The sequence below is a fragment of the Megascapheus bottae genome, chromosome 31 (genome assembly GCF_031878675.1).
Source record: "Megascapheus bottae isolate mThoBot1 chromosome 31, mThoBot2.hap1, whole genome shotgun sequence".
Classification (NCBI taxonomy): domain Eukaryota; kingdom Metazoa; phylum Chordata; class Mammalia; order Rodentia; family Geomyidae; genus Megascapheus; species Megascapheus bottae.
The window spans coordinates 2,077,744-2,103,797 of NC_143539.1; the positions used below are offsets into that span (position 1 = coordinate 2,077,744).

General features: G+C 58.1%; 1 protein-coding gene across 2 annotated transcripts in view; it reads left to right on the forward strand.

The window, feature by feature from the left end:
• The first annotated feature begins 2,492 nt into the window (after positions 1–2,492).
• The window catches only part of Lrrc4b (leucine rich repeat containing 4B), a 29,700-nt gene continuing 6,138 nt past the window's right edge, over positions 2,493–26,054 (forward strand). Inside the window, exons 1-2 of one of the 2 annotated variants that reach the window (XM_090322717.1) lie at positions 2,493–2,799; positions 16,597–16,931. In XM_090322717.1, coding sequence (XP_090178843.1) covers positions 16,632–16,931 — 300 coding nt within the window. In that variant the 5' untranslated portion in view covers positions 2,493–2,799; positions 16,597–16,631. Of the gene's footprint in view, positions 2,800–12,226; positions 13,337–16,596; positions 16,932–26,054 lie in introns of those variants that run through there. The other variant, XM_090322716.1, reaches the window with a different exon arrangement.

Below are 26,054 nucleotides of genomic sequence, written 5' to 3' on the forward strand. Positions count from 1 at the left end.
CTGCCTGGACTGGTTCTGAACCACAGCTCAGCCTCCATAGTAACTGGGATTATAGACCAGCATCCAGCCACTTTTTTCTTTTCCTCTTGAGATAACCACATGAGGGTCCCCGCATTGTGCTGGATTCCACTCATTGCTTTCTGAATGTTAAACAAATAATTTTCCCCATTCTAAATCCCCTTGTTACACCGCATTAACCTTTTCCTGTATTCCTCTTTTATATCTGCAATATTTTACTAAGGACTTTGTCCCTGGCATTGTGAGGAATATTGGCGTGTCATTTTCTTTTCTCGTAATGTCAGGTTTTGATACTGGGATTTGCTGAGCTGAGAAATGATTTTGAAAGTATCTCTTCCTCCTCTGTTTCCTAAGATCCAAGTTTGTGTAAGATCAAGAATCTCCTTTGGGAAAATAGAGCTGGGGTTCAAGTTGTAGAGCCTCAGCCACGAGAGGGGGAAAAAAAACCCCTCAGTAACAGCATCTAGGCCCTGAGTTCAAGCCCCAGGACTGACACATACACACAAAGAAAAGAAAAAAGAGCTTTGGGGGAAGGGGGAGAGAGAGATGTGTGATTCACATAGTACAGTGCTCAGACAGTGGCCCTGGGTTCTATGCACGGTACCCCCCCCACACATACACACAAATTCAAAGAGAAATAACCTTATTTCACCTTGGCATAGAGCCCTGGACCTCACCACGTGAGGGGGGCCCTGCCCCATTGCGCTGCACCCCAGGTTCCAGCTGCCACTTTATCTCCAAAGAAGTGATGGTTAAACCTCTGCCAGTGCCATCTTGGTCACGATGCCCAGGCCAGCTGTGACTTTGTGAAATCCCCCCTCCCACGCATGCCCAGTTTCTCAGTGTCGTTTGATAACCAGGGTTCTCCTGGCTATGCGAGACTCGATTTCAACATTCGTGGATAGCAAATGGCACATGGGAAGCGGTGTCACATTGGAGCGTACTTTGCTCTATGATGCTACAGTCCGTCCCTTCTCAAGGTGATGCGATGGCTTCAAACCATGATCCCCAAGTCTGCAGCCGCCTCCGTAGCCAGGATTATAGGTGTTAGCGCCAGCACCTGGCTTTTTTGGTCTTTTTTTTTTTAAATGTAGCCCAGGCTGGCCTTGAATTCAAGGTCCTCCCCCTGATTCTGCCCAGTAAGTAACTGGGACTGCTGGCAGCAGCCCCTTTCCTCTCCCCGCCCCCTCATGCCCCTGGCTCTTTTTGGGCACAGTTTTCTTCATTCAGAGCTGTCATCAGGGTGGTGGAGGGTGGAGATGCTGCCCTCTCCTGGGCTCAGCCGAGGAGGGAGGAGGGTCACGAGGGTCACACACACGTCTGGGTGGTGAGGGAGTTGCAGCCCAGTAAGGAGCCCCTGCCCTGATGTGAACATCTGGGTGGATAGTCAGTGCCTCCTCTTTGTCCCTTCTGGGGGTCTCTAGCCCCCCTTCCGGGGTGCTCCAGTCCTCGGGGACGTGAGCCCAGTAGAGGAGGGCAGAAGTGGGCACCCTGTGACCTCTCCTCCCCTCCCCTCCTCTCCCTCCCTGCCACACCACACCAGCAGCCTTACACCTCCAAGTGTGACCCCAGCACCTGCTGCGTCACCTGGGGGAGGCAGGAACGGGGGCAGAGGGGGCAGGCACAGCCCCACTGGCTCCTCTGGGTTTGAGCCAGGGCCCCCTCCCTAATTCTTGCCTTGGTCAAGCCTGCCAGTGGGCCAGAACTCAAGATCTGATTCCCACCCTGGCCCCTTCCAGGGTCTGAAGCTCCATTCTAATGGGGGGGGGGGGGACTGGGTTTCATCATCACCCCTGAACCTCAGCTCAGTGGCAGGCTTCCCAGGGCTTACTCTCCTCCCAGGCCGCCCCCCCCATCTCAGTTCAGCCTTGCTCCCCCTTTCCTGCTCCAGGGACTTCTCTCTGGTCCTCTGACCCAGGGACCTCTAGGGCCCCTTTTCCCATCTCCTTCCAGGGTTACCCTGCGCCCCCTTCCTGCTGCTGGCCTGCTCTTGCCCACTTTCCAGGGCTCTGTCCCCAGTCCCCCCCACTCCTGCCCTCCCCATCCTCCTCCCACTGTGCTGGCCTTCTATCCATTCGGCAGATGCGCAGGGAGAGGTGCAGCCATTTCTCTAGGACGACCTCCTCCCCCCTCTTCCTCACCTTTCCCTCCCCTCCCCCTCTATTCTCCTCTCCATCCTTCCTCTTTCTTTCCTTCCTCTTCCCCAGCCTCCTCTTCCTTCCTCCCCTCCCCCTCCTGCCCCTCTCCATTCTCCCCTCCTCCCCAGTTCCCCCTCTTACTCCATCCCGTCCCCTCCTCTGCCCTCCCTCCACTCTCCCTCCTCTCCTTCCGTCTCAGCCGCTCCCCCCTCCTCCCCCTCCCCCTCCCCAGCTCCCTCCTCCCCTCCCTCCTCCCGCCCGCCGTCATCAGCATTCCGCTCCCGTCCCCGGCGCTCGCTCTCGGCCGCGCTCTCCCGGTGGCTGCGGCACCGTCCGAGGCGGGGGCCGGGCCGGGGCCTGGGGGGGGTGGGTGGGGGGAGCGGCGCCGGCAGCCCGAGGAGGAGGAAGGACGGACGGAAGGAAGGAAAGAAGGAAGCACGGACGGAAGCCTGGAGAGGCGGAGGAAGGCGGCGGGAGTCGGCGGGCGCGAGGCCGAGCGAGCGGCCCCCCGCACCCGCACCCGCTCCGCGCGGGCCCACGCGGGCCGGGGGCGTCGAGGCCTCGCGGGCCGCAGCCCCGCCCCCGCCCGCGCCCCTGGGGTCCCCCCGCAGGCATGCTGCCCCCCGGAAGGAGCCCGCCCGCCGTGAGTAGGCGCCGGGCCGGCGGGGCGGGGGTCCCGGCTCCCCTCGGGACCCGGCGGCGAGGGCGGTGGGCGGGGCCGGGTGGGGGCCGCGGCGATGCGGGGCGCCGCGCCGGGGGTCGGGGGCCGCGCGGGGGTCGGGGGCCGGGCGGTCGGTCGGGGCGCCGCGCCGGGGGTCGGGGTGCCGGGCCGGGGCCGGGGCGGTCGGTCGGGGCGCCGCGCCGGGGGTCGGGGTGCCGGGCCGGGGCCGGGCGGTCGGTCGGGGCGCCGCGCCGGGGGTCGGGGTGCCGGGCCGGGGGTCGGGGTGTCGGGCCGGGGGTCGGGGTGCCGGGCCGGGGCGGTCGGTCCGGGCGCCGGGCCGGGGCCGCCCGCCGGCGGGGGTGCGGTGCCCGCCGCCCGGCCCCGGCGCCCCTCCCACCCTCGGCCGCGGCTGGGGGCTCGCGGGGATGGGGAGGGGGAGAGGCGGGCACGGGGTTTCCTTGGTGACCGCGCCTGGCAGGAGCGGTTGCCGTGGCAACCGGAGAGAACCGGGGAGTTTGGGAAGTGGAAACGGGAAGGCAGCGGGGCTGAGCGGGGCGCGGGGACCCGCGGCCCCCGGGACCCCACGCGGCCCCAGGTTCCGGGGCTCCCGCCCCAGCCGCTCCCCGGGGAGCCTGCCGCGCCCCCCTGCCCGGGACCCCCTCCCCCTTCCTCCTCGGACGCAGCTCTACTGGGACCCACTTTGGTGACCTTCCTTCTGGACCTCGGTCCCCGGAACCCCCCTCCCGCCGCCCCTACACGCCCGGCCTCCCCTCCCGGCGCCCGCAGCCCCGGCGCTGCCCCGGGTGGGGGCTCCCGGGAAGCCCGGCGTCCACCCCTGCCCGCCCCCCATTGCTATGCACCTCACACCCGAGCCAGGCCGCGGCCGCCAGACAGGAACTGGGCCTCCAGTGACAGCTGGTGGAGCCGAGGCCGCCCCTCCCCTCCTCCCCAAACTAACCTGCCCCCACCCTCCCTGCAGGGTCCCCCCCCCCGTCCGCCCCACCTGGGTGAGCACCGGGGGTGCAGCGGGGGAGGAGCGCGTGAGGGGCCCCGCCTTCCACACCTCCCCGGCCAGGCGCCCCGTGCGCTTCCCTGAAGGAAGGGCGAGCAGGAGAGGCACCACCCCCACTCCACACCAGCCGGGAGCCGGGAGAGACCGGGGAGCCACAGCAGCAGACACCCCTGTGCCTGGGGCAGCCCGAGCCCCGGATGTGGAACCCAGGGTCACGCACAGCCCCCCTCCAGTGTGGCCCAGTGACCCCTGCCCTCCACCTGACCTGGGCCACCTGCCCACCGCAGGGACATAGAGCCAGGGGCGCCCAGAGATGCCACCCAGGGAGTGAGAGTGGGTGACGGCAGGACACTCCCCCATTGCCCAAACTCCAGTCTGAGGTGCTGGAAGAAGGCTCCCCCCTCTGCGGGGCTGTGTGGAGCTGGGGTCCTGGGTCCTCCCCCAAGAGTTCAGAGCTGGGGTCCTGGGTCCTCCCCCAAGAGTTCAGAGCTGGGGTCCTGGGTCCTCCCCCAAGAGTTCAGAGCTGGGGTCCTGGGGTCCTCCCCCAAGAGTTCAGAGCTGGGGTCCTGGGGTCCTCCCCCAAGAGTTCAGAGCTGGGGTCCTGGGGTCCTCCCCCAAGAGTTCAGAGCTGGGGTCCTGGGTCCTCCCCCAAGGGAAGCTGAGAGCTCACCACACAGATCATCCACGTTGTTCCCGGGTCTGGCCAGGCCCAGGGTTCTGCAGGGCCACATGGAGAGGCAGCTGTGTCCAGGGCGGAGAGCCAAGGGAACATGGGATCCACTCCCATGCAGCACCCCAAGTCCTCTGCCCCCCAGGTCCGGTGGGCATTCGGCTTGCTGTTCACCATGTCCCAGGCTCAGTCTCTGTCTCCACTCCTCCGGCTCCGGTGCCCTGTCCTATCTCCCCACCTCCCCAGGGCCACCTGGGACCCCACAGTGGTGCAATGCTGGGCTCCCTGTGTCACCCCTCCGACCCCAGTCCAGCTGCCCCAAGCCTCTTCCTGGTCCTGGGGGCTCTTTTTGCTCCAGGTTAGTGCTCTACCACTGGCACCACCAACATCACTTCGGGCTTTGGGAAGGCTAATTGGAGATGAGTCTCTCAGATTTCTCCTGCCTGGGTTGACGTTGAATCTCAGTCCTCCGATCTCAGCCTCCTGAGTGGCTAGGATTTCAGGCATTTTTAGAATAGCAAGTTTGTGTGAAAATCCAGATTGGCAGCTTCGGTTGCAAAAGCAGTTCTTGCCCGTGGATTCCATGCCCCAGCCATCCACTGGCTCTGTGTGCTTCTGAGGCTCTCCCAGCTGGCTCCCCTAGGGGCTGGGCTGGAAGTGTGCTGGCGCCCTCCCTTGATCCCTTGGTATTTCTCACTCTCTGCTGTCTTGTGCTAGGTTCCTTCAGCCCAGAGGCTGCCTTTGTTTTTTCTGTTTCCCTCCATCCATCTGCCCTCCCTGGACCTGTCCCTGAGCAGGAAGATCTGCTTATCTGGGGGAGTGGTTCTGGAGATGGGGTGCAGAGCACACAAAACTTGTCCTGGGGGGGCCGGGAGTTTGGCCTAGTGGTTAAAGTGCTTGCCTAGCATGCATGAAGACCCGGGTTCGATTCCTCGGTACCACATACATAGACAAAAGCCGGAAGTGGTGCTGAGGCTCAAGTGGTAGAGCTCTAGCCTTGAGAAAGTCCGAGGACAGTGCTCAGGCCCTGAGCTCAAGCCCAGGACTGGCAAAAAAAAAAAACAAAAAACAAACAACTTGTCCTGGGCTGCCTCCCCCACTGTGATCTGCAGTCACCCCCTGTAGAGAGTCACTGGGCCATGGTGGTGGTCTGCACTGCCATCCTTGGGGGACCAGCCAGACTCCGTAGTCCCCAGCCAATCCCAGCCCTGAGACAGGACTAGGTTTCTCTGAGAGACAGAGGTGGTGGGGACAGGGGCAGAGCTGGGGGTTTCTTCAGGCTTTGCTGCATCTCACCTCCAGAATGGGACAGACAGGTGCCACGATGGTGCCCACGTGCGGTGGTCCTGTGCCACCACCACTCAGCCTGGAGAGCATGCCGCTACTTTCTCTCTGGCAGGACACAGGAAATGAACTCACCTCTGTGTTGGGGTTTTCCTGGTCCCCGAGGCTGGGTGCTTTGCCAGGCAGGGTGGCAGGAGAGTGGAAACTGTGGCAGGTGCCTGGAACTCCCCCAATACTTGTCATGGCTGCCCAGGCCCCAGAGATGAGTTGTGGGGGTCCTGCAGACCAGCAAAATCCATCATGGGGTCAATGAGTGCCCCCATGTAGGGGAGTTGGGGTCCCAGCAAAAACTTGGGAGGAGGGTAACCCAGAGGAGGAAGTGAAGGGGGGGGGCTGGGGACCCAAACCCACTGCTGGCCCAGAGAGGAGAGCTCAGCCTGAGTTCCAGTCCACACAGCTCCAGGTCCAGGCAGTTGGGCCACAGCTTGGTGAGGGGGGGCAGACAATCAGGAAGAATGGAGGAAATCTGTTCCCTCTGATCTAGAACCATCCAACAATGATAGTGGCTCACGGGCCCAGCCCTGCACGGGCATTTTATGTGGTGGAATGCCTATTGGACTTGTATACACCAACGCTAGCTTGACAGATGGGCAAACTGAGGCCCACTGTATGCTCAAGCTCCCACGGCTAGGAGGGGCAGAGCCAGGACTCCCAGGACTCCCAGCCCTGGCACTGAACAACTGCAGATGGTTTATCTAGCTGAGACCACTGTTTTACTGGGGGAAACTGAGACTCAGCAATGGGCAGTTGGGCCCTCCAAGTGAAAATTAGGCTTAACAACATAACTGTGGGATCAATGCTAGATGTTTAGAGAGTGGGACAGTCTCCCTCCTCCCCCCCACTCTGCTGGTCCTGGGGCTTGAACTCAGGGCCTGAGCACTGTCCTTGAGCTTTTTCCTCAAGGCTAACACTCTACCACTCCATCCACAACATGACTTCCGGCTTTTCTATGTATATGGTACTGAGGAATCGAACTCGGATCTTCATGCATGCTAGGCAAACACTCTACCACTAGGCCACACTCCTGGCCATTCCTCTTTCTCTTTCTTTCTGTCCCAGGTTGGGTAGGCAAGGAGCCACGCCCCCAGCCTGGAGCCATGCCCATCCACGAAGCCACTCCCCCGACCCTTTTTTGCTTTAGTTTTCAGGTAGGAGCTTGTATATATCCCCAGAGCCAACCTATGCCATGCTGTTTCTACCCAATCTACCTGTGTAGCTGGGGCACTGTGAACCACAATGCTCAGTTCCAGTTTATTATTATTATCATCACATTATCATCATCATTCTCTTATCCTCTTCCTCCTCCTCCTCCTCCTCATTATTATCATGATCAAAATGGGGTCTCACTAATTCGTTTCACCCAGGCTGGCCTGGAATGAGGTTCTCCCTCCAGATCTCCACCCCCATCACAGGTGGGACTGTAGGGGTTGAACTCAGCCCCCCACTTGCGAGGCAGGGGCTCTGCTGCAGTCGCTCTGCCAGCCCCTGTTTTGCATTGGGTATTTTTGTGTCAGCCAGCCTAAATCGTGATCCTGCGCTTTGTTGCCGGATAATAGGAGTATGTGCCACACTGCACCCAGCCACGGACTGAGATGGAATTTCTTGGACTTTTTTGTGTGTGTGTGGAAGGATGAGGTGGGTCTGGGCTGACCTCAAAACTGCAGTCCCTCATCTCTGCTTCCCAAGCCGCTGGGATTACAGGTTTGAGCCATGGTGCCTGATCCAGATACCAACTTTCAAGATGTTAGAGTTCCTGAGACTCTGCCTGTCAATGTGGGATCTGTCCTTAACCGGTCCCCTTCAGAGGAGTCAGGGCACCCGAGCTGACTGAGCCAGCAGTTCTGATTCGGTCATAAACAGTGGATTTATAGCTGAGGTGACTGAGTTACAGAACAGAGGAATTCGTTCTTCTAGCCCAATAAGGACAGGCGATACCGTGCTGAGTGCTGTTTGGAAGGCAGAGGCTGGAGGATTGCATCTGGAGGCTAGCCCAGGCATATAACTGCAGGAGATCTCATCTCTGTCAATGCCTGGGCACAGTGGTCACAGCTGTCTCGCCAGCTATGTGTAAACAGGAGGATTGAGGTCCAGGAAGGCCCAACCATAAACTTGCCGAGGCATCAACTCCAGACCCTATTTGAAAAATATCTAAAGCAAAAAAAAGAGCTGGAGGCATGGCTCAAGTGGAAGAATGCCTGCCTAGAAGGCTCACAGCCCTGATTTCAATCCTCTGTGCCACCAAGGGGGGAAAACAATAAAACTAAAACTCGCACAGTATTTCCACTCTAGTGGTAACTCACCCCGACCCTGTGCTCTCCGCCCCAGCCCTGCCCTTTGTCATCAGTGGCCACTTGTCAGAGGAGGGTGAAGGTGATGTCAAGGTTACTGCCCTGAGCAGACCATCGGCAGCAAGGAGTCCAGAAGCAGAGCTGCCTGTCCTGGCTGCCGTCCCCACCTCAGCCAGGCCCTGCCACAGCTGCTACACGCTCTCTGCTTGGGTCAGTTGGATGTATCTTGTCCATCTTTCCACCCTTTCATACCCAGGCCCTGGCCCCCTTTCTCCCCGCCTCCACGTCTCCACTGCAGTCCATCCAAAGGCCACTGGCTCACTGCATCCCCTTGGGCCCCCCCTTCCCCCCTTTCCCTATCTCTCTATCTGTCTCTGTCTCTGTCTCTCTGTCTGTCTCTGTCTCTGTCTCTCTCTGTCTGTCTCTGTCTCTCTGTCTCTGTCTCTTTCTCTCTCTCTCTCTCTCTCTCTCTCTCTCTCTCACACACACACACACACACACACACACACACACACACACACACACACACACACACACACACACCTGAGCCCAGGCTGGTGCCAGAGGCCAGAGGAAGGAGGCCCTACCCCCACTACCAGGGTCTCTGTCCCCCAATCTTGTCACACATGGGCACTCCACTTTCATACCATACTCATACCCTCTGCCCCAAGCTGTTGTGCGGTCCCCCCACCCACTAGCAGAGCCTTCATCTCGCTGCCCCCCACTTGGCATCTGCAGAGGGAGGCAGAGGATAGAGGCTCAGCGCTCGGGGCCAAGGGAAGAAGAGAGGCAGAGGACTCAAGAAAGACAGAATGAGGGCCGGGGGTGTGGCCTGGTGGTAGAGGGCCTGCCTAGCATGCATGAAGACCCAGGTTCCATTCCTTGGTACCACATACATCGAAAAGCGAGAAGTGGTGCTGTGGCTCAATGGCAGAGTGCTAGCCTTAAGGAAAGAGCCTTGAGGAAAAAGCTCAAGGACAGCGAGCAGGCTCTGAGTTCAAAGCCTCAGGACTGGCAAAAAAGAAAGACAGAAAGAGGAGCAGTGCCCCTGGTCCAGGCCCGGCGGTCTCCTGCAGAAAGGACAGGGTCCTCCCAGCACTCCTGCCCTTCTCCAGTGCTGCCCTGGGGACGCCTGGCGCCCCATTCCTCTCCTCTGTGCCCAGCACCCCCTGACCTCCCCGCTCAGAGGACACACAGCTCTTGGCACCGCGACCCTGCTCTAGCATTTTACTGGTTCACCTCCCAGGTTGAGCTCAGGGCCTGCGCTCGCTCCAGCACTCGACTCAGGCCACACTGCCGACCCTTTCCCCTTCACTTGGTTTGCGATTGCTTTTTCAGGTAGGTTCTCTTGATAATCTTGCTTGGGACTTTGATCCTCCTACTTCCACTCCCCGAGGAGCTGGGACTACAGCAGTGCACAACCACACCCGGCCCTGACTTGCACTTACGTTGAAAGCACTCAGGACTTGGACTGGGGCAGAGGAAGCCTGAGGGAGGCGATCTTGTCCCCATGGCTGAGCTGGCCTTCCTTCTAAAACAGGGGAGCAAGAGTCCCCCCACCTCCCGCCCCCTCAGCTTTACTGTCTGTCCATCCTCCATTCTCCCAGGCTACAGGCTACAGGCTCCGCTTCCAGTCACTCCAGTCGGGAATTTCTTTGGCTCTCCCTTCCATTCCTCTTGCTGTGGTGCTAGGCAAACTCCTATCTTTTCTTTCTCACCTTCTGAACTAACCCAGAAAAATGAGCGCGCCTGACAGGAATATTTCCTCCCTCCCTTTTCTCCCCACCCCGCCTCTCCTGGACCCCCAAGTTTCCGATCTGCCATCTGCCTGAATCCTTTTAGGCTCAGCGCCCAAGAACTCTCAGAGCTAAGCTGCAAGGCTGGTGCAGCCCAGGAGGACAGGCCCGGCCTCTACGCCCGCGCCTCCCTCCGCAGCCTCAGGCTCAGTCACTTTCTGGGGGAAAAATATATGTACTGGGAATGGGATGGAAGCAAGGGCCTCTTACAGGCTAGACAGGCAGGAAGTGCCCTGCCAATTGAGCCAGGCCCCCAGCCCTTTTGTTTGTATTTTGGTCTCGCTGAAATGCGTCTAGCTGACCTGGAACTTGAGATCTTCCTGCTTCCACCTCCTGAGTCGCTGGGGTTACAGGCATGTGCCACTACCCCTGGCTGGGCCCGGGTCGCTCCCATTTTCTGTCTGTCTTTCCTTTATCACTCTTCCCGCTCTGGCTGTCTCTGATTCTCCGTCTCCCTGTCCTCTCCATCTGGCCTGGGCCTGTGTAGTCTGCACTCCAGCTCCTTCCCAGCACTGGGTCGCCAGGTCACAAGAGACCCCACTCCATGCCAGGCGTGGTGTTCTAATGCCACAATGCCACAGTGGGCTGCCAGCCTCAGCCAGCGCCTCCAGCCCTGAATCTGGACCCCCTCCTGTCAGTGGGGTGCACAGGGGCCGGGTGGGGTGTCTCTCTGTGCAGTGGGGAGAGGGCAGGGGTCCCAGTTGGCAGCTGCTGCTCAGAATGTGGCGTCTCGTCCTGCTCACCCTGGGGGCAGTGCCACAGGGCGGGGGCACTGACATGGGGACTCTTCCTGGTGTATGTCTGGGCCTCTCTGGACCTCAGTTTCCCTGTCTGTGCTCTGGGGGCCTTGAGCAGAGTAGGGGAAGAGCCGGAGCAAAAGCCCTGGGGTCAGTGCACACCGCTTGTCCTGCACACAGCTAAGGCAGCAGTGTGCTCTGTGGTGGAAGTGGACAGCCAAATTTAGCTTGAGGGGAGCAACCGGGACCAGCAGCAATGGCAGTACCTTGATCCGGTGTTTGCTGAACACCTACTATGTGCTGAGCACTGCCCCACACTTGCAGCCCCTGCCCTGGAAGGCGCTTCCGTCCAAGCAGATAATGTAGAGAGAACAGCTGGCAGTATTGCTAGCATAAGAGAAGGATCGCGGGTGTCATCTGATGTAGGGCGCTCCCGGTGGCCCAGGAGGCGCAGTGTGAACAAATTCAAAGGTCCTGGGGCCAGCTGCAGAGCCAGCCTGGGACCCTGAGCACAGGAGGGTGGGTCCAGCCTGGGCTGCCTGTATGGGCAGACAAGGAGGGGTGAAGGGAGGAGTGGGGTGTGCTGGCTTGGGGTGTTGGCCTAGCCTGGGGCACAGAAGTGATCTGACTGCCTGTGTTGGGTGACTAAATCCTCCCAGCTTCCTATGAGGTGATTCCTGTCAGAAAAGTGTCATTGCCTAAGGCCACACAGCAAATAAACAGCAGGTTCAGGCTTGGAATCCAGGCCCCAGAGTTTAACCAGGGCAGTTGTTAGCGTGGACTTCAGGGTGGAGGGATGGATGGATGATGAGTAGAGGGAGGGGAGGCAGGAGGGAGAAAGGGAAGGAGGAAAGGAGACTTGGATGGGTTGAAGTAGGGAGGGATGAGTGGACAGAGGGAGGGAGGGGTGGATGGATGAGATGGAATGACAGATGAGACAGTAAATGGCAGATGGGTGGATGGTGGAGGGATTGATATAGGCAGAGGAGGTAGAGATGGGGGAGACGGGGTGGAGGGAAGGAGGGATGAAGAAAGAAATGGGTTGCAGAGGTGGGTAGATAGATGGAGGAGAAATAAGTTGATGCACTGTAGGTGGATGGGAGTAGAAGGGGATTCGTTGGGAGAGGGATGATGGGAGAGGAAGGAAAGGATGGGTGGATGGTAGATGGACAGAAGGATGCATGGATAATGGCTGGAATGAGGGAGTGACGATGGAAGCAGGAAGGAGATGATGAATGAATGAGTGGACAGGTGGACGGAAGGTGGATAGACTGTGGATGGATGGAGGGTTGAGAGGAGGGAAGAAAGGAGAACGGGTGAATGCATGGCTGGGTAGACGGTGAGACAGATGGTGAGTGACGGAAGGGTAGATGGACAGAAGGATGGTAGATGGACAGAAAGATGGTGGGTGGGTGGATGAATAGATGGCTGGGTGATGGACAGAAAGGGAGGCTGGGCATGGCTGGCTTGGCAGATGAGCAGATAGATAAATGGGTGGACTGACAGGTGGTGGTGGTGGTAGGTGAGTGGACGGCTGGGCTGGGGATGGATGCAGGGATGGATCCATCAGGTGAAGACCAGTCTGTCCGCTTGGTTTCACCAGGAGACAGTTCCTGGCTGTGGGGGTGCGGGGCTGAGGGGTGCTCTGGGGTAGATTCCTTCGTGGCCCAGGTGAGGGACAGGTGGTGGTGACATGGGTGGGGTCCAAAGAGAGGCCAGCGTGGCCGGGACCAGGAGTGGGGGTGTCCTGCATCCGGCTGGGAGCCACGGTGGGGGTGAGCGCCGTTCTGGTTCTGCGGCCTCGGGGAGAAGCTGTTCGTGCCTGTGCCCAGAGGCTTGGCACAGCCCAAGCCCATCCCGGCCGCCTCCCCCCTTCCCCGACCTTCCCTGCTGTCCAGAACCAATGGGTTAATTAGATAACGGAGCCTTTGATTAGCAGGGGAGGGGGAGGCCTCCATGGCAGCACCGGGGAGGGGACCAGGAGGAGGGAGGAGAGACGTCCGCCCTCCCTCCCTTCCTCCCTCCCTGGGAAGGAGAGAAAGAAGGAGGGAGGGGGCGGGGAGGGAGCGAGCAGAGGCAGCTTGGCTCTGCACTGCCGTGTGACTAGAAATTGTAATCGCGAGGAGAGAGAGAGAGAGAGAGAGAGAGAGAGAGAGAGAGAGAGAGAGAGGCACAGCCCTCGACAGAGACCAAGAGAGACAGACGGACAGACGATGGACAGACAGACAGACAAGACCCTTGACTGAGCCAGGTCCCCAGCAATGAGAGGGTGACAAAGACAGGCTGGACAGAGGAGCCGGTAGAGAAGGATCCGAGGGGGGTCCCCAAGAGAGGGGGCCTGAGACAGAGGGGTAGGACCCCACAGGGCCGGAATCTGCGGTCAGAAAGGGGGCTGGTGGGGCGAAGGGTGGGCGAGGCCGGAGGTGGCACCCAGGGAGGCAGCTGTCACCCGCGGTGGCGGCCCAGGAGCAAGGGACAAGGAGAAAGGACGGCCTCCCCCGGGGGGGGGGGCGCAGGGAGACCAAGAAGCCCCTGCGCCCCCCTCCCCATCCCAACTTGGACGGAAAGCACTGGAGAGCTGGGGCGGCCCAGTCTCCCCCACCTTGGCTGGCAACATGTGCAGGGGGGGCCTGGGGCGCCCAGAGAGGCCCAGCGGGAGCCGAGCCACTGGGGTGAGTGAGGGCGATGGCGGAGGGTGAGATGGGGAGGGGAGAGGGAGGCCCAGCGGCTGCTGCAGAGGCCCTGGTGGTGGGGGCACAGATGCAGGCACAGATGTGCAGGTAGAGCCCCCGGGCCTGCAGGCCCCTGGCCCTGCGTGCTAGGTGGAGGTGGTGGCACACAGGCCACCCCAGGAACAAAGACCCCACAGCCCAGCCAGAGCTGCTAGGCCAGCACAGAGCCAGCCCGCTGGGCAGCGCAGCCCTGCCAGGCCTGGCCTCTCCCCTCTGTCGTGGCTTCTTGGTTGCTCTGTCTCTGTCCATCCGTCTGTCTCTTTGTCTCAGCCTCTAATCCCAGTCTCCCTCCCTGTGTCTGCCCAGCTCTTGGTGCCTCGGCCCCTCTCTCTGGCTCTCTCTCTTTCTTTGTTTCTGCCTCAGTCTCTCCATGCCTCTTGGGCTCTCTGCTTCTGCCCTAATTGCTCTGTCTATTCCTCTCTGTGTCTCGCGCTCACTTGTTCTCTGTCCTCGCCTGTCTGGCTGGTGTCACAGCTCTGGCACATCCGTCTTTATCTGGGTTGAAGGCTGGGGAGCTGCAGAGTGGAGCGGGGAGTGGATGTTTGCGTGTGGGGGGATGCAGTGTGGACTCGTGGACTCCCCCACCCTCGCGGGCTCTTGGAGCTGTGTCAGAGGGTTCATTTGTGTGCGCTGCGTGGAAGGCAGAGTCCCAGGGCAGGGCTCCTTCCCCCCTTCCCCTGCTCACATCTGGCCAGCTGTGCCCTTGGCCGGTCAGCGTCCTGGGGCCGCGTGTGCTGGCGCTGGGCTCGGTAGCTGCCCGCCCGCCCGTGGTGTGGGGTTGGTGCATAGCACAGCTCGTTCACTCCCGCATGGTGTGGCTGCCATTCCTGCCCTCCCCTCTCCGGTCCTATGGGAATGGAGGGGGGACACGTGGAGATGACAGCTAGGGGGGGGCTTCTCCAAGGTCCCCCTTCCCCAAGTCAGTCACAACCCCGCCCCTCTGCGCCCCCTCCCCCAGCTCCGTCCTGCGGCAGCTGTTGGCACAAACGGCATCAGAGGCTGGCTGCGGGGAGCACCTGCAGGCGCAGGGCCTCCTGGCCCCGCCACCACCTGGGCCCCCTCCCACCCCACCTCACCCCTGCCTGGAGCCCCAGCTGCACCTGTTCACAGCGTCAGCCCAGCAGGGCCTTGTCCTCCCTCAGGCTCACCACACCTACCTAGTGTGCAGTGTGCACACAGCATGATGAGCATGATGGGGGGGGGGGGCTGTGTGGCTGGCCTGGGAGCCAGTCTGTCCACACACCTGGGAGGAGAGAGCAGGGGACCCAGAGGCTGGGACCCCTCCCAGGGGACCAAGATGGGTGCAGGACACTACTGGAGTCAGGTCCAGCCTGGAATGCCCGGCTTGCACCACTCTCCCTCTGGTGTGCCTTTGTTCCCGTGTGTGTGTGTGTCCCGCATTCCACGTCTACCAGTCTACCTTGCAAAGACCTTAAGTTTTGAAGCTGGCTGGTCGCTCCCCTTAGCTAACAGAGTGACCTTGGGCCAGAACTTCCTCTCTCCCAGCCTCAGTTTTCCCTTCTGCACAATGGGGTAGAAAGTCTTCCCCAGCCAGGCAGAATGGCACACACCTGTAATTCCAGCTACTGGTGAGGCACAGACAGGATAATTGGAGGTTCCAGGGTGGTGGGAAACATTGTGGAGACCCTGATCCATCTCAAAGGAATCTGTTTTGGTTCCCAGTCCAAATAGTTTTTGAAGGAAGTTTTCAATCACTATTGTATAAACTATTCTTGTTAAGCCCAAAGAGCTGGGAAACATTTCCAAGACCACAACCATCTCCAAAGCAGGCAAACAGCACCAGAACCCGAAGGGCTTGGGGTGGCCCGGGAAGCCCAGGCTCTGGGTCTTCCTTGTGTGGAAGGGGTGAGCTGGAGGTGGCCCAGGGCTGGGGGATGGGGGTGATGGGCTAGGGTGAGGGGAGGAGCCCCCCTCACCTGGGATGGCTGGGCTAGGCAGGGTGATGGGTCCTGGGGTGGAGGGATGTGGGGGGTGGATCTCCCTCACCTGGGCTGGGTGGGGTGGGGGTGATTGGCTGGGATGGGGGGTGGAGCCCCCTCATCTGGGCGGGGCAGGGCGGGGGTGATGGGCGGGGTGGGGGTGGAGCCCCCTGACCTGGGCGGGGCAGGGAGGGGGTGATGGGCGGGGTGGGGGTGGAGCCCCCCTCACCTGGGCTGGGCGCGGTGGGGGTAAAGCCCCTCACCTGGGTGGGGCAGGGCGGGGGTGATGGTCGGGGTGGGGGTGGAGCCCCCTCACCTGGGCTGGGCAGGGCGGGGGTGATGGGCGGTGGAGGGGTGGAGCCCCCTGACCTGGGCGGGGCGGGGGGGGGGGGTGATGGTCGGGGTGGGGGTAAAGCCCCCTCACCTGGGCAGGGCGGGGCGGGGGTGATGGTGGGGGTGGAGCCCCCTCACCTGGGCTGGGCGGGGCGGGGGTGATGGTGGGGGTAAAGCCCCTCACCTGGGCTGGGCGGGGCGGGGGTGATGGGCGGGGTGGGGGTGGAGCCCCCTCACCTGGGCTGGGCGCGGTGGGGGTAAAGCCCCTCACCTGGGTGGGGCAGGGCGGGGGTGATGGTCGGGGTGGGGGTGGAGCCCCCTCACCTGGGCAGGGCGGGGCGAGGGTGATGGTCGGGGTGGGGGTGGAGCCCCCTCACCTGGGCTGGGCGGGGGTGATGGGCGGGGTGGGGGTGGAGCCCCCTCACCTGGGCTGGGCGGGGCGGGGGTGATGGGCGGGGTGGGGGTGGAGCCCCTCACCTGGGCTGGGCGGGGGTGATGGTCGGGGTGGGGGTGGAGCCCCCTCACCTGGGCTGGGCGGGGGTGATGGGCGGGGTGGGGGTGGAGCCCCCTCACCTGGGCTGGGCGGGGGTGATGGGCGGGGTGGGGGTGGAGCCCCCTCACCTGGGCTGGGCGGGGGTGATGGGCGGGGTGGGGGTGGAGCCCCTCACCTGGGCTGGGCGGGGCGGGGGTGATGGGCGGGGTGGGGGTGGAGCCCCTCACCTGGGCTGGGCAGGGGTGATGGTCGGGGTGGGGGTGGAGCCCCCTCACCTGGGCTGGGCGGGGGTGATGGGCGGGGTGGGGGTGGAGCCCCCTCACCTGGGCTGGGCGGGGGTGATGGGCGGGGTGGGGGTGGAGCCCCCTCACCTGGGCGGGGCGGGGGTGACGGAGCCCCCCCCAGGCGCCCCTCACCGCCCCCTCTCCCCGCAGCCCCCCGGCGCCCCCGCGGAGCATGACCATTGAGGATGGCGCGCGCCCGCGGCTCCCCGCGCCCCCCGCGGGCCCCCGGTAGGATGTCCTGGCCCCGCGGGGCGCTGCTCCTCCTCTGGCTCTGCTCCCCGCCCCTGGGGGCCGGCGGGGGCGGCGCGGCCGTGGCGGCGGCGGCCGCCGGCGGGGGCTCCCCGCCCGCCACCTCGTGCCCCGCGGCCTGCTCCTGCAGCAACCAGGCCAGCAGGGTGATCTGCACGCGGAGGGAGCTGTCCGAGGTCCCCGCCAGCATCCCGGTGAACACGCGCTACCTGAACCTGCAGGAGAACGGCATCCAGGTGAGGGGGCGCGGGGGGGCGGGGCGCCGGGGGAGGGAGGGGCGGGGCGCCGGGGGAGGGAGGGGCCCTGCCACGCCCCCCACCGCGGCCTGGCGAGTTGCATCTCATTAACTCGAGCCGGGCTCATTTGCATCTGGTTCCCCGGAGCTGACTTCCGGGGCGGGGCGGGGCCAGGCTCCGGGTTTCCGGGCCCCCGGCCGCGGTCTCCTCTGGGCGGGGGGCCCGGCTCGGGCAGGACGCCGCCGGGGAGGCGGCCGTGACTGCCGTGAGTGACAGGCCCGAGCTGAGCTGCGGAGGGCAGGTTTGGGGACCCCCCACACCTGACACTTGGCGCAGGTCATCCCCAATGGCCAGGAGGGGACAGGGCCGCCCTGGCCACTAGATGCCAGCCTCGCCCTGCCTGCCTGGGGCCCAGGCCTGCTGGCGCCTGCAAGGGCCTCAGCTGCCCGGAGACTCAGAGAGCCAGGCTCAGGTCAAGGTGGGGCCCCGTGAATGGAAGCGAGACCCTTCGTGGGCAGCCAGGCAGCCAGGCAGCCGAGCAGAGAGAGCTGGTGTGAAAACTGAACCAGAAGGCCCAGGGGCATGGCTTACGCGGTGGAGCACCTGCCTAGTAAGTGCAGGAGCCGGAGTTGAACCCCCGGTACTGCTAAAAGATAAATAAAAACCAAAACAATTAAAAAGCAGTGTTTATTAGTTACCCCAGTGAAAAACGAAACAAATTACCCTCGGTCTCTTCACAGAGATGTAAATAACCACTGTTTACATTTTGCTGTAATACCTTTCTGGCTCTTTCCTGTGCTTATGTAAATGTAGTTTTTAATTATTTATTACACAGTGAATGCAAATTAATTTAGGAAAAGTAGAAAATGTACTTAAGTAAAAGCACAGGGACAAAAGCCAGCCACAGGGTTGGAGATGTGGCTCAAGTGGTAGAGGGGCCAGATAGGGAGTGGAAGCAAGCATCAGGCAGTGAGTTCCAGCCCCAGTCTGGGATCAAACTTAGCCAGCCACAATTCTGCAGGCTGGGCCTACCTCACTGGGCGTTTCCTACACAGATGGCCCCAGCTTGGCCCCAGGAAGTCCCATGCAGGCACAGAGTAGCTGGCGAGGGGGGGGTGGAGTGGTGAATGTTTGCCTTTATTTATTTATTTGTTTTTTAAGCACACATGGAGTCACAGTATTTTCACACTGCTCTGAAATCACTTTGGGGCATCATGGTGAGCACTGTTTCCAGAGCACTATGTGTAGTCTCTTGTGTCATTTGCAGGGGGTGGGGGTGGGGAAGGGGGTGGTTCTGTCTTGTTTATGAACAAAAGGTCTGGCTCCGTAGCCCAGGCTGACCTGGCTTTGAGACGCTCCTTCCTCAGCATCTTGGTGCTGGAATTACAGGCTTGCACCCTTACACCTGCTTTGGGGCTTATTTATTTATTTATTTATTTTGCCAGTCCTGGGCTTGAGCACAGGGCCTGAGCACTGTCCTTGGACTTTCTCAAGGCTAGAGCTCTACCACTTGAGCCTCAGCACCACTTCCGGCTTTTTTTTCTATGTATGTGGTACCGAGGAATCGAACCCGGGTCTTCATGCATGCTAGACAAGCACTTTAACCACTAGGCCAAACTCCCGGCCCCTTTGGGACTTATTTTTAACGACAGAGTTGTATCTCAGGAGTGGACAGCCTGTCCTAAGTAAGGCCTAGTGTAGGAGTGAGTACGGTGGTGTGTGCCTATAATCTCAGCTACCTGAGAGTGTAGGAAGGACACGCCAGGTCTAAGTCTAGACAGAGCAAAAGCAGGAGACCCGATCTGAAAAACAAACCAAAGCAGAAAGGGCAACCGGCAGAGCACCTGCCCACCATTCAAGGGGCCAGCAGCTTCCCCCCACCAGAAAATACAAACTAAAACCAGACTAGCTGAATACCAGAATGCCTGCGCATCGGCGTGCAAGCTGAACTGCAGAGAAACACCATGTGGTCGGGCAGCACTCACCTGCCAGTGCTCGCCTGGCATAGTCTAGGCCTTGAGTTTGATTCCTGGTCCTGCAAGGGAAACAAAGCCCAGAAAAGCACAGACAGGAATAACTAGCCCCTTGGCAGCGCCAAGTTTTGAACTGAATGAGGCAACATGGCGGGGAACAGGCTGGAGCCGCTCCACCTTGGGGTAAATTCCTAGAAGGAAAAGTGCCGGCCTGACGCGGAAGGCGCTGTCCTGCGCTCTGCTGGTGCCCATCCGCTCCCGAACTACAGGCCAGGCACCTCGGCACCCACTGCCCCCTGCCTGGCCACTGAGTGTCACCTGTCCCAGACTTCTGTGTCCCCCAGGACCCAGAGCAGAGCCTGGCCTGAAGTGGGGTGCTCAGTAGATCCTTGCGGGAGACAAAAGGCCACCTTCAGGGCACCTGGCTTGTGCTTAGGGCTCCCCAAAGTGTGTCCTGATCCCTGCTGTGATCCCTTAGGAAAACTAGGGGTATGGGGGGACTCAGAGGCCCCCATTTGGCCTGAGCTACCACGCTCCTGTGACTCGATGTGCTCCGAGTTGACGGTAGCACAGGGCAGGAGGTGCCCCCATAGAGAGGACTTAGGATTTTATGTCTGCCTTCTTAACTTTTTTTCCTTCCTTTATGGAGGTACTTGGATTTGAACTCAGGGCCTCACTTGTTAGGCAGGAGCTCTTTTTTGCTTTCTTGGGGCTGACCTGGAACCTTGATCCTCTCTGGATCTGAACCTCCCTGGCAGCTGAGATTATAGGCACGAGCCACCATATCTAGCGGTTTCCTTGCCTCTCTTCCTTTCTTCTTCTAAGTAACTGGAGATCAGATGGGGGCGGGGGAGGCTGGGGAGCCAGCAGCTGTCCATGGACAATTGTTTTGAACGGGTGGGGTCTCAGAGATGAAGCTTCCAAACTGGAGGCCACTTTCTAATACCTCACAAGCCAGGTCGGCCCCAAGTCCCTGAGAGGAGCTGGTTGTGGCTGCCCACACCCTGCCCCCCAATCTCTTGCACACTGCTTTTCTGGGCCCACGGAGGACTGGAGGCCTCGCGAGGCCCAGCCTCTTTTCCTTCACCCCTCCTGGCTTCCCATAGCAGCCAGCCTGGTGTGTTTATTGTGCCTCTTTCTGCTTGTGTGTGTTTGTGTTTGCAAAATGCTCATTGTTGCTTTGTGCAGTTTTAATTTATGTAAACGAAGTGGGGTTATAGATCGCTCTCTTTGTCTGTTTTCACCGAGTGCCATTCACAGGCGACTGCTGTGCGCTGGGCTGAGCTGTGGCTGCCTCTCTCTTGTGGCCTCACCACAAAGTGCCACTTAGAGAGCTCTTGGGGAGCTGCAGGTCCTTCAGAATATGTCCCCAGGGGGAGCTGCTGGGTCATTAGGTGGTGCTGGCATTTAATTTAACAAAGTACCTCAGGGCCCACCCAGAGGCATTCAATGGGCTGTTCTAGGTCTCTCCTGAGGTCCCCCAAGAGGCCAGATGGCATGGAAGTAGAGCTGTACCCTAAGAAATAAGTGTAAGGAGGCCCAGAGGCCAGCGTTTAGAGGTCCCCTCTGTCCTCCACAGCAGGGGTTCACTGAGTGTTGTTTTTTGTTGTGATGGTTTGGTTTGGTTTGGTTTTCCTAATCCTGGGGCTTGAACTCAGGGCCTGGGCTCTGTCACCAAGCCTCTTCGGGCTCATGGCTAGTGCTCTACCATTTGAGCCACAGCGCCAGTTCCAGCCTTTTTGTTTGTGTGGTAGTACTGAGTAATTGAACCCCAGGCTTCATTCATGCTAAGCAAGTGCTCTGCCACTGAGCCACATTTCCAGACCCACTGTATTTTTTTAATGCCCTTTTAACTTTTTTTTTTATGCTGGAGACCAAACGCAGGGCCCTGAGCATTCTCAGGGAGCTATACCTCCAGGCCAGCTTGGGGTTTTGTTATTGTTGTGATTATTGGTTTTTGTTGTTGTTTTGTTTTCTTTTTTTTTGTCAATCGTGGGACTTGAACACTGGGCCTGGGTGTTGTCCCTGAGCTCTTCAGCTCAAGGCTACCACCCTACCCCTTGAGCCACAGCGCCACTTTCAGTTTTCTGGTGGTTAATTGGAGATGAGAGTCCTAGATCCTTTTGTGCCCAGGTTGGCTTTGAACCAAGATCCTCAGATCTCAGCCTCCTGAGTAGCTAGGATTATAGGCATGAGCCACTGCACCCAGCTTGTTCTGTTTTTTTGTTTTGTTTTTGTTTTTTTGCTACCCTTGGGCTTGAGCTTAGGGCCTGAGCATTGTCCTTGGGCTTTTTCAAAGCTAAAGCTCTACCATTTGAGCCACAACACCACTTCCAGCTTTTTGTATGTATGTGGTACCAAGGAATCAAACCCGGGTCTTTGTGCATGCTAAGCAAGCACTCTACCACTAGGCCAAATTCTTGGCCCCTGTGTTTTTTGTTTTTTATTGTTGGTTGTCACACTTGAACTCAGGACTGGGTACTGTCCCTGAGTTTTTTTGTTCAAGGCTTGCATTCTACCACTTTGAGCCATAGCTCTACTTCTGGGTTTTGAGTGGTTAATTGGAGAGAAGAGTCTCATGGAAACTTTTCTGCCTGGCCTGGCTTAGAGCCACAACCCTCAGATCTCAGCCTCCTAAGTAGCTAGGATTACAGGTACGAGCCACTGGTACCCAGCTCTTCCTCTGATTTTTGGCAGTGCCAAAAAATTGAACCCTGGGCTGTGTCCATGCTAGGCAAGCACTTTACCATTGAGTGTATGGTCTAATAATGTTCTGTTATACAGTTATAGAAGATGGGATTTCAAAGAATACAGGTTGTTACAGGAAACTGCTCCAAACATATTACTGACCTTTTGACCATCTACAGTGGCTCACATGTGTAATCTTAGCATTTGAGAGGCAGAGGCAGACAGATCTTGAATTTGAGGCCAGTGTAGGCTGTATAACAAAACTATCATAAAAAAAAAAAAAAGAAGAAAATCGGGGCTGGGAGTGTGGCCTAGTGGTAGAGTGCTTCCCTGGCATGCACGAAGATCGGGGTTTGATTCCTCAGCACCACATACATAGAAAAAAGCTGGAAGTGGTGCTGAGGCTCAAGTGGTAGAGCTCTAGCCTTGAGAAAGTCCAAGGACAGTGCTCAGGGCTGGGAGTTTGGCCTAGTGGTTAAAGTGCTTGCCTAGCATGCATGAAGACCCGGGTTTAATTCCTCGGTACCACATACATAGGAAAAAAAAAACAAACCAGAAGTCGTGCTGAGGCTCAAGTGGTAAAAAAAATATCTACATAAGCTTTCAAAGGATGCAAGTGAATTCTCTAAACTATTTTAAACTCTTAGTAAAAATCTAAAAGACGGGCACCTACCCAGGAATTTTAACATACCCGTTCTCTGCAGCAGAATTACAAAGACTATTTAATCTCTTTAGTTTTTCTTTATTCTCTAAATTTCCTTCAGCCATTTCTGTAATTTTTGTTATCATGAGGACATAGTAAAGTTAATAATCACAAGGTAGTCCACAATAAAATACAGTAATCTCCACCAGGAAGCAAGCACCTATTTCCAGAAAATAAGAAAGAGGCACTTCCGGCCCATCCACCGGAAGTGGACACCTCTCTTCCCAGGAGGTGTGGTAGCTGGGCCCGTTTCATTGGTTGGCACATGGCCATTTCTGGGCCCGAGCCCCTTGCAGTTAAGGAGGCCAATCCCCGTGCTCCACACGCTTAGCAAGAGCAGGTGAGCTCAGGGCCCCCTGGATCAGGGCCTTCCCCTTGTTAACTCTTCCTTGACCTCCAGCTGCGGTCCTCCAAGCCCTGCTGGGATTACAGTTATACTCCACCACTCCCAGCTGTAGTTTCTGTTGTTATCCCTATTATACAGATGAGAAACTGAGGCCTATGAGAATAAGGGTCTTGGTGACGCTGGAAACTAACTCAGGCAGCTGGAAGCAGAACTCCCTTTCTTCAGTACAATTCATGGCATATTCTAGATGGTAGCCATTCCAGGCTCTAGACCCTGGACGGGAAGAGACGTAGGGAGAGAAAAGTGGGGGAAGTGGTCTGTCTAGGTCTGAACAGCTCAGTCACAAGCCTGGCACCGACTGCCAGTCATGTGGCGCAGTCATGTGAGGAGAAGTCCACGAGTCCCTTATCTCAGGACAAGGCACCCCAACACCAGATGTTCCAGAAGACTACAGTACTTTGTAAAATTATACTGGAAATAGCCTAACACCCAAGGCAGGTTTTTTTGTTTTTCTTTTTTGCAGGTCCTGGGCTCTGCCTCTGAGCTTCTCTGTGCTCAAGGCTATCGCTCTACCACTGCAGCCACAGCCACACTTCTGACTTGTGTTGAGTAATTTTATTGGAGATAGTCTCATGGATTTTCCTGCTCAGGCTGGCTTTGAACTGCGATCCTCAGATCTCAGCCCCCTGAGTAGCTAAGATGACAGAACTGAGTCACCACGCCCAGTTCCAAGTCAGTTTATTAAGCCTCTGTTATTGGTTCATTTATATTCCAAATGCATAAAAACAATTTATCTTAATAATGCAGAGACGAACAAGTCTCTTAATCCTTTTCCCACCACAGTTAAATTTTTAATAAAGGATCTCTTGACAGTTTGTTTTCATAAAAGCACCAACAGAATCCAGTGGGATTTTCTCAGCTGTAGCAATGGTTACCTACCAACCTGCTGGAGCGAAAGGCACTCTGAGGGCATAAGGTTGTAGCCTGCTATAGTAACAGGGCATGATTGTAATGCCAGCTGCTTGGGAGGTAGAGGTGAGGAATCCAAGGGCAGTTTGAGTAAATGTCGTGAGACCCTACCTCAAAGACAAAACATAATCCAGTCGCTGGTGGCTCACATCTGTAATCCTTGCTACGCAGGAGGCTGAGATCTGAGGATTGAGGTTTGAAGCCAGCCTGGGCAGCAAAGTCAGTGAGACACTTGTCTTCAATGAGAAGTGGAAAACTGGAAGTGGCACTGTGGCTCAAAGTGGTAGAGTGCAAACCGGGAGCAGAAGAGTTCAGGGACGACACCTAAACTTCGAGTTTAAGCCCCGTGACTGACATCAGTAGATAAGCAAATCAACTGAGAACGAGAGCTGAGAACATGACGCAAGGGGTGGAGTGCCCACAAGCCAGCTGAGCAAGTATGAGGTGCTGAGCTGAATACCCCAGCACTTCCAAAAGGAAAAGAAGAGAGGCCAGGCTGCAGGGCAGAAGGAAGGACGAGGCCCTCGGGTGGAGGAAGCGGTAACCGAGGGGCCACAGCCCTGGACTTGAACTGTCCATGCTCTCTGCCCTGGCAGCAGGCTTGGTAAGGGTGGGGCAGGCATGGTACAGAGAGCTCCCTTGCTCCAGAGCTGCTCCCCACGGTGTCCATCCTGTCCTGCATCAGTGGCCTGGCCGCCTGGCCTTGATGGACCAAATCTGGTGGTTCAGACTGTGCCTGGGGTAAGGCCAGGCCGTCCCAGCCCCAGACAGGCAGCTCTGCAGTCTGTACACCACTGTGGTTTAAGTGACCATCTGCATAGTTATTATAGGAGGACACACTGTGACTGCCCTGACCGCAGCTGGATCTCCAGAGTCCCGTGTGACACTGACACAAAAACACCTGCCTGACCCAAGCACAATGGCTATTCCTGTCATCCCAGAGACAAAAGCCAGAGAATCACCAATTCTGGTAGCCTGGGCTACAGAGTAAGACCCTATTTCAAAAACAAAACTTAGAGCCGGGCGCAGTGGCTCCCACCCGTAATCCTAGCTACTCAGGAGGCTGAGATCTGAGGGCTGCTGTTCAGAGCCAGTCTGGGCACTGAAAAGTCCGTGGGACTCTTACCCACAATTAACCACCAGAAAACCAGAAATGGAGCTGCAACTCAAGGGGTAGAGTGGTAGCCTTGAGCTGAAGAGCTCAGTGATAGAGCCCAGGCCCAGAGTTCAAGTCTCATGACCAACAACAAAAAAAAAAGAATTAGGAAATACACCTGTTCCGTGAGCCAGTCACTCCCTGGACTGGTGTGGTGGTTCACATTTGTAATTCCAGCCACTCCAAAGGCAACGACCAGAGGAAGACAGTGAGTTTAAGGCCAGCCAGAGCAAAGATATCCAGACCTTATCTCAGAAAGAAACAAAAATAGAGCTCAGGTAGGTGGGTGTGGCCTGTGTGGGCGTGGCATGAGTGATGGCCAACCACACAGCAGCACTGGGCTCCATTCCCAGAACCTCCTGTGAGTTAAGGCTGTGCAGCTCACAGAACAAGAAACCCACTGGCTGCCCCACTCACTGGGCTTAGGTCTCCAATGGGGGGGTGGGGATTCAGAGGATGCAGGAAGGCTGCCATGTTTGGAATCAGGAGATGCAGGTTTTGAGTCCCAGTTGTGGAGCTGTGACACAGACAAGTGACTCGACCTTTCTGAACCCTGATGCGTTCAGATCATGGTGTTGGAGCATTTAGCACCAAGCCTGGCATTTAATAGTTACCTGAGTAACCAGTGGCGGCCTGGTTCTGTTTGTTTAACTTTATGGGGAACCGGCCCAGGTCAGATCCTTGTTTTCAAGTCAGGAATGCTGAGAAGAGAAGAAAGGACTTGACTGGCTTTGGACTTTAGGCATGCATGCTAAATGTTAAGGGTGATCACTAAGAAAAAAATGTATCAACTCTAATTCAGACAGAGGGGAAACAGAATAAGACATCCAATTAAATCTAAAAGATGACAGGAATTGGGAAGAATACATATAGTATTGTGAGAATGGTGCCAAGGGGCCTGGAGTTTGGCCTAGTAGTAGCGTCCTTGCCTAGCATGCACGAAGATCTGGTTTCAATTCCTTGATACCACGTACATAGAAAAAGCCGGAAAGTGATGCTGTGGCTCAAGTGGTGGAGCTCTAGGCTTGAGAAAGCCCAAAGACAGTGTTCAGGCCCTGAGTTCAAGCCCAGGACAGGCAAAAAAAAAAAAGAAGAAAAAAATGGGGTGCGAAGCATATTCATAATGATGACAACCAATGTAAATGGACTAAACTTCCAGTTAAAAGGCCTAGACCTTCAGACAGTATGTAAGACAAAACCCAGAAGACCTAGACCAAAAGTGAGGATGAAAGGCAGGAGCAGCAGCGGGAAACACCAACCAGAGGGCAAGGTGGGGCTTTGGTAGTGT